Genomic DNA, 13,040 nt, shown 5'->3' on the forward strand with positions numbered 1-13,040 from the left:
GCGGCTCAGCCAATGGGAAGGGCGGGCGCGCGGGGTGTGTGGGGGGAGAGGGCGGCGCTGCGGGCGCGCGGCGGGCGGGAGGGGGCCGGGAGGCGGGGGCCGGAGCCCGAGGGGCGCGCGCCGCGTTAACCCTTCCGCCGCCGGGCCGAGCCGCAGGCGCAGCCCGAGCCGCGGGCGCCGGAGCGGCTGTCGGCGCGGCGGGCGGGAGCCGGGAGCCCGGCGCTCGGGCGGGCGGAGCGCAGCGCGGGGACGCGGCGGAGCGGGGCCCGCGGCTCGGCTGGGGCCGGCAGACAGGTGTGCGGGCGGCCCGAGCTCAGGCAGCTCCAGGCCGGGCCCGCGGTCCGGAGCCGGCGCCGACCGGAGACCCCGCGCCCACAGCCCAGTCCGGGCCCCGCCCGTGCTCTGCCTGGCCGCGGGGTGCGGGGACCACGGCCGGGTCGGGCCACCCGAAGCCTGTGTTGGGCCGGGCCGGGCCGGGGTGGGTGGGGGCCCGCCCGGCCCGCCCATGGGCTCAGGATGCCGGTGCGGAGGGGCCACGTCGCGCCGCAGAACACCTTCCTGGACACCATCATCCGCAAGTTTGAGGGCCAGAGTGAGTGGGGGAGGGGGCCGGCGGGGAGGGGGCTCTGGGGGCGGGCCGAGCTCTCCGGGGTGCGAATGGGGGGGCGTGCCCGGGCCGTGTGCATCCGGCAAGTGAGTCTGTGGGGGCTGGCGACCCCCAGGCACTGGCGAGGGGTCACGGGGGCAAGGCTTGGTGCTGGGGGCCGTGGGCTTGGGGCCAAGGAGCCTGAAGTTGGGGCGCGCTGCAGGACACTCAGTTTAGGCTTCCAGGATCGGGCAGTGTGTGTATGTGACACCCAGAGTGTGCAGGGAAGGGAGGTGGGATGGGAGTGTGCAGGTGTCCCTAACTCTGGGTGCCTGGCTGTGAACTGGGCTGTTTGGCTGCAAGACCGGGAGGATGCATCCGACCCAAACTGTGGGACCCTAAGAGCACCGTGCATGTGCTGATCCTGACTGTGTTGCCAGAGACGGGAAGCCGAGGATGTCGGGTCCGTGTTAACATGCTCTTGGGTGTGTGTATGTGTCACGGAGAAGTTCGACCCTGCATGGGCAGTGGGGAGGGTTCTTTGACAAGGCTGGGAACCGTGGGCCCTGGGGTGAGAGGGAGTCAGAGCTTGAAGCTGGCCTTTGGGGGTCTAACAGGCTCCATGTGCAGTGACCCTATGTTGTTGCTTTTCCTGTCCTGAGCCCCTTTACGGGGATTAGAGCAACCCTAATGCCGGCCTGGTAGGAGAGGCTTCCAGAAGTGTCCCAGGCTAGGTGAATGTTCTGTGTGTGGGTGTTTGCACCCTCCTGGCATGCGTGTGTCTGTCCCCAAGGCTGCCTGTGCCATGGTGGGTGTGACTGCCAAGGGGCCTGGGAGCGGGTGACATTCCTTGCCCATGACCCTGTGAGCACAGGACAACGCGTGCTTGTAATGGTGGTGGGGGAAGGGAGGGGTCAGTTCGATGGGCAGCATTGTCTGAAGCAGAGGAACAAGATGATCCTGAGGGGGAGGAGACTGCCGTGGTGGAGGGCAGCGAGGCTGGGGCTTTCCTTCCCACAGGCTCCAGGAGGCTCTGCAGGTTAGGAGCTGGGGGTCTGCCTTCTGGCCCCACCTCTGCCACTGACTGCTATGTGACCTTGAGTGACTCTCTTCCACATCTGGGAAGGAGGGGGCAGCAAAAGGGGACTTTCAGGTCCTTTCTGTCTTTATTATTCCAGGAGCTCAGTGAAGGAGGTGGGGGTGGGGCCTGCCTTCGAAGAAACACGCTCTTCTCTCCAGGCCTGGGAATGGGGGCCAGGTGGTTTTTCCTCTCTGAAGCTGGTGTGTGTGTGGCTGGTACTTGGGACTGTCTTGGGCTCAGGTGGAGATGGAGACTCGGTCAGGGGTCTTTTCCTGTGACAGGGAGCCCTGCTTTCAGGGGTTGATGGCTGCCTGGGAGTTTGGGGGGGGCCTGGGGAACTGACTTAAAGATGACCCAACTTCAAAAAAAAGTAACTTCCTAGAGGCCAGGGTAAGGGAGGGGGAGGAAGGCAGGAGGAGGCCAGATCCTGATGCAGCAGCCTGGGCCTTGCCCGTGGGATTGGCCAGGGCTGCAGCCTGAGGCTGTGCCCACTAGGAAGGGAGGGGGCAGAGTCCCGACTGCTACTGAAAGCCCCAGCATTAAAGGCCAAAGTGGCCGGAAACTTCTGTGTTTATAAAAAGCTCTTATCCTCAGAGCATCTTTTTTGGCACAAGCTGGGGCTGCTGCCTGCCTGCTGCTCACCCACCAGCCTGGCTCTTGGGGCAGATATGAGGGAATGAGCCAAGTCTAGCTGCAGTGGGTCCATTGGGACACCTCACCTTGATGGGGCCAAACTGAGGAAGGCCTCACATCCTTGGGGGAGAGTCCCTTTCCTGGGTCTGTCTGCTTACAAGTGGGCCACAGTCTCCTGGCGTTTCCAGCATTTAGAGCTGCAGATCCCTTTCCTTGCTCCGTATGACCTTGGGCCTCTGGCCATGACCCTCTGCTTATTCCTCACCTTCTTGCCAGACCTAGGTTCAAAAGCTGGCTCTATCTTTTACAAGCTGCAAGATGAGGGCATGAACTTCTTTTAAGGCTCAGGTTCTGCATCTGCAAAACGAGGATAATGATGGGGTTGTCAGAGTATTAAATGAGAGAAAGGATCATAGGTGCTCACGTGGTACTTCTTCCCTCGTCCTCTTTGGCGCGCCCACTGCCCAGCTCCTGACTGCCCTTGGAGGGGGCGCAGAAGTCCAGGGAAGCACTGACCTGGCAGGATCCGCAGATACTTGGGGGAGTGATTTCCTAGGGATCTCGGGGGTAAGAAGTGCCCTAGGGAGCGCCCCCCAGTCTAGAGAGCGGGGGGTCAGGCGGGGAAGCCAGAGCGGTGCAAAGGGAATGCTGGCCGCCATCTCTGGCCCTTCCCAGGCTCCCTCGCCAGGCCCAGTGTTTATCCGTCCGCCGCGGCTGCTGACACGCGTTGCTGACACCCGCCCAGGCTGGCCTCGGCCTCCGGCGTGGAGGGGGCGGCGGGCGGCTGGCAGCCGGCCCGGGGGAAGCCATGCAGCCAGCCAGCGGGCCGGGCGGGGGAGGGGGCGCGTCGCCGGGCCGGGCCGGCCGAGGCACCTGTGTCGGGGCACAGCTGCGTTCGTCCCCTGCTGGGGACCCCAGGCCCCGCTGTGCTTCCTGGGGCGGGGAGTCCCCGGGCGGGCAACTGTGTGTGTCCAGAGAAGGCGGGAAGGGCTGGGAACCCCGGGGGCAGGGGTCCCTGCTCACGTGCCCGCTTATTCCTGTCTCCCCCGCCCCCCCAGGCCGCAAGTTCATCATCGCCAACGCTCGGGTGGAGAACTGCGCTGTCATCTACTGCAACGACGGATTCTGCGAGCTGTGCGGCTACTCGCGGGCCGAGGTGATGCAGCGACCGTGCACCTGCGACTTCCTGCACGGGCCGCGCACGCAGCGCCGTGCCGCCGCGCAGATCGCGCAGGCCCTGCTGGGCGCGGAGGAGCGCAAAGTGGAGATCGCCTTCTACCGGAAAGATGGTAGGCGCTGGCTGGGGCGGGGCGGGGCCGCGGCGAGGGGTGGGGCCACGGCGAGGGCGGGGCCGACAGACTCCCGGTGAGGGTGGGGGCGGTGGGGTGGGGGCGGCGGCAGATTGGCCGGACCCCCCGCCTGTTGTAGGGGGGCGTGACCCCAGCAGGGACCTTTGCGGTGCGCCAGGTGGGGCGCGCGGGCTGGGTGTTTGAGCTGCAGGGCGGTCCGGGTCTCTTCACCTAAGCCCTCTGGGGGGGATGGTTTACGGGGTGGCCAAGGGGCCTGGCACCTCTGGTTCATTCCTCCCTGGGCAGGTGTGGGCACGTTGAGCTAGGTGGGTTGGAGTTTGACGGCGGCACTAGGATGGCAGGTGCGTGCATGCACGGAGGTAATGGAAGTCCAGGCCGGTGGCTGGGCGCCGACCTCCGGCCACAGGCCGCTAGCTACCCTCGCCCCTGCCAGGTAACTGGTCTGGGGAGTTGTCGCTGAGGGCGAGGCGGGCAACGGCTGCAGGACTCTGGCTGGTTCTCCGCCGCCCCTCTCCTGCCCCCTCTCTCTTCTGCACTTGAACCGCACCTGGCGGGAGGTGTGTGCCTCTCCCCACAACCTCAGTTCCCTTTGTCTCATCTTTTGAGCGCCCCGCCTTCCCCTCCTCCTGCGCCAGGTGTCTCTGCTCAGCCACCGCCTCCCTCCCCGCCCAGCTGCTCTGGGCTTCCGGAGAGAGGATAAACAGAGTCCTGGGCGGAGCGGCTCCCACACCGCCCCTGCCTTGGAGGGGTGGGCTCTGCTCAAGGGAGGGCAGTGCAGCAGGGCTTGGTGGGACCTGCAGGTATCAGAGGGCTGGGGAGGGGGCTCTGGAAGTGGCAGCTGGACTGCCCACAGGTGCCCAAACCCTGCTGCTCACCAGTGTGTATCTGATGAGCATTTACTGAACTCCTGTAAGCCAGGTGCAGCAATGTCTTGGAGATGGAGCCGTGTGCAAGACAGAGGAGCTTCCTGCCCACAGCAAGCTTACTTGCTGTAGACAGCGCTCTCTGGCTCCCCCTGAGGGCACAGTGAACCAGCCGTCCCTGTGTGTCTCTGGCCTTGTCCCTTGGAACCTTCCCTGTTTGCTCAGAGTTGGCTGAGGCTGCCCTGCAAAGGCTTACATCCCCTGATGACCCAGCTTTTGCAGGGGTGCCCAGCTGTGCGATCCCTGGACAGAATTAGAGTGAAGGACAGTCACTGGGGACCTGTGGAAGAGGGTTTGCTCACAGCACATGGGCCTCTAGCTGAGAGATTAGATGCAAACTCTGAAGGCAGGGCCTCCTTTCTGTCTCTTCACTGATATCTCTGTAGAACCTTAATCAGAGCAGATCTGCTTTTATATCTGCTTGGCTATTTAGTACTAGCTAATAGTGCGTGCCTTCTATGCGCTGGACACTGGGCTGAATGTTTCACTTGCGTTATTTCACGGAATCTTTGCAACAACACTGGGAGGTAGATGCTATTTTTTCTCCATTTTGTGGATGAGGAAACTGAAGTTCAGGGAAACTAAGAAACTTTCCTAGAGAGTGCAGAGGAGGGAATGGAACCATGTCTGTCCGATCAGAGCCCTGTCCACTCTGCTCTGCTGTCGTGTATTAAAAATGACACAAAACAGTTATAGGTATATCTATTGATATATACTGCACATTGGTTTTTTGCACACTTTTATTTTGAAAGTTTGCAAACCATTAGTGTCATGAAAAGAATGTGAATATACAAGTCCTGGGTTCAGGTCTAACACCAGAACTTCTGTGACGTGGATCAAATTGGTTACTGCCTTGAGCCTGTTTCTACCTCTGGGAGAGTGTGCCGGCTGTGCCCCTCAGTGGCAGGGGCCTGAGTGCTTCTGTCTTCGCTGTAGTGTGTGTCACGAGCTGGCCCTTCCTCCCTCCTGCCCCAGGCTGGCTCCTTTGGGAGAGGCTGGCCATGGGACCCTTTCTGCAGAGGTGCTATTATGGAACCTTGGTGACCTTGAGGATCACTTAATCCAGCCCACTCAAGTTACAGATGGAAGAAACTGAGAAGCAGAGGTCAAGTTACCAGCGAATCAGTGGAGGGAGTGGGACTAGAACCCCGGCCTCCCACCCAAGTTCAAGCTCTTTCCCCACCCCAGGTTAATACTCCAAATAGGGCTGTGACCCAGAAAGTCCTATGCCAGCCATCGCTGCCTGCCCCCTTCTCCACTTGCACCTAGTTTCCATGGGGATCAGATATCTCCTGGTGGCCAACAGGCTGGTCTTGGCCTTCAGGTCATGTGGGCCCCTGCTTGTCCTGGCACTGGAGGCCTAGGGTGCAGACAGATTTCCTCTGCCTCCCCTCCCTCTCCCTCTGCTCAGTCCCTTGGGCAGATCTTTGTTCCTGACCTGGGCTGTGGGGGGTGTGTGTGTGCGTGCAGTGAGCTCACGGCCTTGAACATGGGCAGAGGAGGGATGAAGATGTGAGGAAGGCCGATGCCACCTCTTGTTTCTGTCCAGGCCTTTCTCAGGGTCTCTGCCTGGGCCGGCCATGGTAGAGTGGGTCCTTGGGCTTTAGCCCCAGGGAGGTGGGTGGCTGGGAAGGAGGCGGGGCCTTTTGCTGGCAGGCGCCACCAGTGGACAGCTGTGCTGTGTCGGTGCCTCTAGCCTAGCTCTGTGCAGTCTCAGGGCCTGGAGCCAGACAGCCCCATTATTTAGCTGCTGGGACTGCTGGGAGGTGGGGAGGCCAGACTGGGGGGTGTGGGCTGGAGGGAGAGACACGAGGTGCCAGGGGCTTCCTGGCCCTGTGTCCATTCCCCTTCAGGTCAGGCCGGGGATTAAGGTGTGGCTGGGAGCAGGGCCCAGCAGCATGGGGCTGGCAGATGGTGGCATCCCAGGCTCTGGGCCTCGCCTCGGCAGGCAGCAAGTGATGCTGGTGCACACCTGCATTCCTGCAGCACCCTGAGTGGCTCCTCCTCACATGCTCCCTCTGTAGGCCCCAGGGAGGTCCCCTGCACTCGGTCCCTGTGTTCTCTCTGCTCTTTGTTTCTGCCTCTCTGCCCCGCCCCCGCTGCGCTTCGCAGCTGCCTGCGCCCGTGGTCTCTGCTCCTCTCCCCACCGCTCAGGCTGCGATCTGTCCCCATGGTCTTTATCTCCTTCTCCCTGCAGCTGTCTCTCTTCTTCCCTCCCTGCAGCACCCCTGAGCTCTCCTCCCTGCCTCTCTCCCTCTGCCCTGGTGGCCCCCGACTCTCTGGTCTCCATCTCCAAGTCTCGTCTGGCTCCCTGCACCTCTGCCTGTCCTGGCCTAGTCTCCACGTCCCTGTGTCCCCCGGAGCCTGTGTGTGGGTGGGGACGGGGGTGTCTCTAGAGAAGAGTCTGTCGGCTCCTCCACTCCAGCTGCAGGCTGGTTGTCTTGGTAACAGGGTCAGAGGGCTCCTGCTGCCACAGCTGAGCTGGGGGCTGGGGGCGGGGTGGGAACCAGAGGGCCACCGTGCTCCCCAGTGCCCCCAGAGCCCGTGGGGAACCGGAGCCCCAGAGGCGGCCCCACACCCACTGTGGTCTGTGGTCCCCAGACTCAGACCTCAGCTTCCCAGGTGCTCGTGCAGGTGTTTCTGGCACCAGTGACACTCCTCCGGGCCTCCCGTGACCCGCCACACACCCCAGGCCATGTCACTATCTCCTCCCCCGTCCCTGAGATCAGACACCTCCCTGTGACACTCCCACACCAACCCCCTTCCCCACCATGGTCCCAGGCTCAGGCACCCACGCCTCTGCCCCAGCCCTGTCCCCTCCAAGCTGTGATCCTCAGGTCCCCAGACCCCCAGCAGTCAGGGCAGCTGGTGAAGGAGCCCTTGGGTATGTAAAGGCTGGCAGGCAGGCCAGGTGGAGGCCGGTGCCTGCGTGTATTCTGTGCGCTTGAGGTGGAGCAGACTGTGGTGACCCCTGGGAGAATGAGGTTAGACACAGGGAGCACTTTTCTTAGGGGTGTGGGGAAGCCATCCGGGAGGCCCCTCCACCTTGGGCCTTCTGGTCAGGACCCGGGGCAGCTGGGAGTCGGGCAGGTGACAGCACCTGCACGGTGGTGGCCGGGAGCGGTGCATGGGGGCTGCGGTCGGAGCCCAGCAGCGCTTTCCCTCCGAGGCTCCAGGGGCCTCGGGGAGGGGTCATTCCTGAGCCGGAGCAGGGTGCCCTGGCCTGCGTGGGGACTTCCTGTCCCAGCGCCACCCCGGGGGCCAGGCGGGCCTGCTGCAGCCGAGGCTGTGGGCCACTCCTGGCCTCCTCCGGGGTCTGGAGTGTGTCGGGCGGGCGGCTCCTCCGTGTTGTGTCTGCTGTAGCCCCCGAGAGGAGCTATGTAAATATTTGTGCGGAGCCGTCTGGGATAGGAGTGGATTTTGCCGGTGGCCTTGGGCTCTGGGGAGGGGGGCTGTGGGCAGCAGGAGGGCCAGGGTGGGGGTGTGAGACTGGGTGAGCCTCAGCCTCTTTTCTGCCCAGAGGTGGCTTCCAGGGTGGTAGGACTTCAAAGCGTTTAAGAAAGGCCTTTCACGATTAAACATCTTTCCCGAGGGTGCTTGAAATGCCTCTGTTTGAGAACCTCTTGCCTGGGTGGAGAACGAACCTTTTTCTTTCTTTCTTTTTTTTCTTTTTAAAGGGGGAAGGGTTATAGGCCTTTTTTTAAAAAAAGTTTTTGTTTATTTATTTATTTTGGCTGCGCCGGGTCTTTGTTGTGGCACACAGGATCCTTTAGTTGTAGCACATGGACTTCTTAGTTGTGGCACGCATGTGGGATCTAGTTCCCCAAGCAGGGATGGAACCTGGGCCGCCTGCATTGGGAGCACGGAGTCTTACCCACTGGACCACCAGGGACGTCCCTGAACCTTTTTCTTGACAAAGACATTCTCTGTCATCACCCCTCCCCTGTAAGCAGGGAGGAGTGTGGAAACAGCTCTCTCTCAGTGTGAAGGAGTTTCACAGAAACTTTCCTCCCTGACGTGGGGAGGAGGCCGTGGGGTCAGGGCCGGAAGAGGGGGCACAGAGGGACACCTGGGACAGGCTCTGGATGAACCTCTGTCCCCTTAAAGTCCCTTCCTGTCCTTAGTCCAGGAGCCCATAAAGATCTCCGTGCTGGGAACTGTGGTTGGCCTCAAACGGACCCTCTCTGCTTTGGTCACGTGTCTATCACCTCCCTCCCTCACAGTTCTGGGTGAGGCTGCCATGTCTGTTTCCCCCGCTAGATTGTAAGCTCTGGGAAGGCAGATAGCGGCTTGTCTGTTTTGTTCTCTGTTGTACCTGTCTGCTGCGTAGTGGGAGCTCAGTTCATGCTCCCCAAATGAATGTATGATTGAATGCACGTGGTGGGCAGCGTGCTGTGTTGCAGAAACCCTCTAGCGGCAGTCAGAGACTTGGGAGCAATTTCTGGTTTAGTTATAGACTTGCTGTGTGACCACTTCCCATCTCTGGGCCTCCGTCGTGGCTCCCGCTGTGGAAAGCCTTAGAATAACAGAAGGCTAGGGCTGGGAGGGGTCTTCGAGGATGGGAGGCTATCAGGGCCAGAGGAAGGTGAGCCAGGGAGAGGTGGCCTGAGGTGGCCACCGGGAGAGCTGCAAGTCCTCCAGCCCTGCCGTGTGGGGGGACACTGTGGGGTCAGGGAAGGCACCTGGGGATTCTCAGCCTTCCTGCCTCAGAGGTGGACAGGGGAGCAGAGCTGGGGGAGGGGGTGGTGGCAGCTGCACGACCAGCACTCTCAGGGACCCTCACTGTTGTGACTGCACTTAGAGTTTGCCACCTGGGACGCATGCTTTGTGGCAGGTGGTCCTCAGTGGGGGGCCACCTGGCCATCATTTTACAGGCACCAAACTCATTTAGAAAGGCTAAGGAGACTTACCCCAGCCGGCAGGTGCCTGAGTGGGAACTCCAATCTGGTTTTCCCCTTTCCACTCGAGTCTTGCCCCAGAGGGCCGTTTGGGGGCCTGATGGGCTCAGGGCCGCAGGAAGTGTGGGTTTCAGCTTGGGTTCTCAGAGCTGCTTCTCCTCATTCACAAAGCGGGATCATACCACCTGCTGGGAGAGGTTCAGCAGATGAAAGCATAGATGCAAAGCAGTGTCGAGTGCCAGGGCTCTTGGCACTCTACTTGCCATTAGGCAGAGCATGTAGACCTGCCATGTGGCTGCTGGTCCTGGTTAACCAAGGAAGTGAGCTGACCCAGGGCCTCAGCATCCCTGTTCCGTACGCCTTACCCGGCGCCCTGCTGCACCGCTGCCTGCCTCTCCCCGTCTCTCCCCAGGGTTCTGCTGGCCCCAGCTCCTGCCTCCTCCCCAGATCGTGGAAACCAGGATGTTTGTGTTGTTGGTTTCTTCTTTCTCTTTCGTTGCTTTCTCTCCTCTTCCTTTTTTCTCACTCCCCAATCCCATTACCCTTCCCTTAGGCAACCATTCAAATGTACTTCCTGTGAATGTGTTGCTTGCATATGTTCTTGCAAAATGTGTGTTTTGTCTGGCTGCATATAGGTTTAATTTATGTAAATGATATGTGCTATATATTGTATTCTGGTGTTCACTTTCGTTGCACAAGAGTGCGCCTTTAAGTCCAGCCAGCTCGTTCCTTGATATTGAATCTACAGCCCCATATTCTCTGGTGTGCTCCCCCCTCATTTTACCTGTCTGCTCTCCCGGGGAGGGCCGTCCAGGTTGTCTGTATAAATGATGCCTCAGTGAACATCCTCACGCATGGCCCCTTTTGGACTCATGTGAGGATGTCTTTGGGATCTATCCCCAGGGGTGGAATTGCTGGATCACAGGGTATCTGCACGCTTCATTCAACCAAGTACTGTCCGGCTGTGCACAAACAGGGCTGCACTTAATGCCACAAGCATGGGACTGCCCCGCGGCTCTGCCACACCTGGCATTATCCACCTTTCTAATTACTGCCAGTTTAATAGGTGAAAGCGATAGCTAGCTGCTCTAATTTGCATTTCTTTGATTTCACGTGAGTCCGAACATCTTATAGGCAGCCGTTCGTTTGGGTTTCTTTCCTGTGACTTGCCTGTTTGTATCCTTTGCTCGCTTTCCCATGAAGCTGCTGTCTTTTGTTCTTGTTGATTCGCAGGAGTTGTTTGTGGATTCTAGAAATACAAATGCACACAGTTAAATATCCAATGTGTATTCTGGATATTAATCCCCCATTGAAGCAAGATACTGCAAAGATCTGCTCCCATTCAGTCATCTGTCAGATTTACCCAACAAAGATACTTAATTTTGATACAAACAAATTCATGGATTTTTAGCTTTCTTTATGCTTTTGAAGTTTTGTTTAAGAAACTGGCCACTCGGGGGCGTCAAGGAAGGGAGGGAATATGGGGATATGTGTATAAAAACAGTTGATTGAACCTGGTGTACCCCCCCAAAAAAAAAAAAAGAAACTGGCCACTGTCCGGAGGTTGCAAAGGTCTACATTTTCTTCTATTAACTTAATTGTTTTACCTTTCTCAGTTGGATGTTTAATCCATCCTGAGCCTACCTCCGTCTGTGGTGTCAAACAGGGATCAAGTTGTATTTTTTTCCGTGTACCGGGCCAATTTTCCCAACACATCTAGTAAACAGCCTATTCTGTTCCGTTGATTTTGGGGCCACCTTTATCACTGGTTAATTTCCCATATATCCATGGGTCTGTCTTTGAGCTGTCTGGTTTGTTCGAAATATTTATGTCTGTTCTTGCATCAAAACCACATTAAAAAATATGGCGGTGAGCATGCCTTCGTATCTGGAAAGGTAAATCTTCCCTCTCTGTTCTTCTTTTGAAGGGTCGACATACCTATTTGTGGACCTCTCTTCTCCTTTACAGACTCTAGAGAAAGTTTATCAAGGTCCTGGGAAGAAAAACCCCACGAGAATCTTGATTAGAATTAGAGGTTGATTTGGGGAGAATCGACATCTTTATAATGTTTGTTCCAACTAAGCGTCTGGAGTCTCTCCATTTCTCAGATTATTTCTGCATCCTTTATTAGTTTAAGGGTTTTTTTTTTTCCTCCCGCATAGAGGCCTTATGCATTCTGGATCACTTCCTAGTACTTCATAGTTTTTGTTGCTGTTATTTGACTACCTACTCGAATAGCTTTATGCTGGTGGAGAGAAAGGCTGTATGTTCTGTGGGCTGGTCTTGTATTTGGCAGCCCTGCTGCCTGAACTCTCCTTAGTTCTAATTGTTTATCTGTTGATTTTATTGGTTCTCTAGGGAGATGATCCTATCACCTGCGAATAATGCTGGTTTTCTCTTTATGTTTGGGTCATTGCCATATGTGTTGGTGCTGGAACGTTCCATCTGCCTTTGTAGCAGCCTTTCACATGCCCTTGTATTTATTGGTTGGAGTCCTGTGAGGTGGGCGCGTCCGGGAGGGACTGCGAGTCTTGGTTTAATGACTGAGAAGCCTTGGCCGATTGGGTGACCGATGGGATAGACCCTCTGAGGTGTGGCGGGAGCCAGGGCGGGAGCACCGTTCTAGAAGCTTGCCAAGCCCCGGAGGAGGGCAGGGACCCCCGCTGTCTCCTAGTGGACCTTGGCTCTGTGTGCCCTTGCTGCCCGTGGCCGGCTGTGTGGGGGTCACAGTGAAGAGGGCTGGTGGGGGTCTGAGGCTCAGAGATACCCAGGCCCCCTTGCCAAGATTCCTGGGCCGTCAGCCCCCGTGTTCTGTGCTGTTGAGCAGATTGAATAGCGCTTCAGCAAAAGTCACCACCTAATTCCCACGGAGGTTCTGACTGCTGTCCAAACTCAGGGTGGGTTTGAAATGGGCAAGTCCGGTTGTGAAAAGACAGTTGATGCCCCTGGATCTGAAAGGGAGCTTAAAAGGTGGGGAGGTGGCCCTGTCCCAAGTCCATGATCAATTGGCCACCTGTTTACCTGGTACCTCCTGTGAAGCAGCCCAGCGCTGCCCTCAGGGCTCTGGCTCTGGGTGGTTGGAGGAAGCGCCTTCAGAAGCCAGCATACAGTTACCTCCCATATTAGGGATATAGTTTTAGACACGTCTTCAATGAGAAACATCCTGTGGACCGGATGGAGCTGTCAAGGAAATCTTTGTAGCGGGGGTCCTTCGGGGGCCTAGAGGGATGGAGGGAGAGGGATGGAGGGAGTTGGAGGGAGGTGGGGTGGGGCCGTGGAGAGAGGCAGGGTCTATGAAGCTGGGGTGCCCTGGAGGGGGCGCTGAGGCCAGCCTGCACGTCTGTGTGTCCACGGATGGGAGGTCTGGCTGGGAGGGCAGCTGAAGGATGTGACACGGTTGGGAACAGGGGATTCTGAAGGAATCTGAGGAGGCACAGGCTCCAGGAAGCAGGAGGAGGGAGGTTAAGAGTGGAGGCCTCCGGGAGGCGGGGAATGGGATGGAGCCGTGAAGAGAAGCTTTCCCCGAATAAACATGGCCTGGTTTCACCTTCTCAAGGCTTCTGCGGAGCAGGGCAGGGCTGTGACTCCCAGTTTATAGACTATGAGGCT

The 13,040-nt window shown here is 58.6% G+C and overlaps 1 protein-coding gene across 1 annotated transcript in view; it reads left to right on the plus strand.

The window, feature by feature from the left end:
- The first annotated feature begins 516 nt into the window (after positions 1-516).
- The window catches only part of KCNH2 (potassium voltage-gated channel subfamily H member 2), a 32,460-nt gene continuing 19,936 nt past the window's right edge, over positions 517-13,040 (plus strand). Inside the window, exons 1-2 of the mRNA XM_057733815.1 lie at positions 517-592; positions 3,359-3,589. Of these exons, the coding sequence (XP_057589798.1) occupies positions 517-592; positions 3,359-3,589 (307 nt within the window). The remainder of the gene's footprint in view (positions 593-3,358; positions 3,590-13,040) is intronic.

Source organism: Hippopotamus amphibius, chromosome 4 (assembly GCF_030028045.1).
Source record: "Hippopotamus amphibius kiboko isolate mHipAmp2 chromosome 4, mHipAmp2.hap2, whole genome shotgun sequence".
NCBI classification, from domain to species: domain Eukaryota; kingdom Metazoa; phylum Chordata; class Mammalia; order Artiodactyla; family Hippopotamidae; genus Hippopotamus; species Hippopotamus amphibius.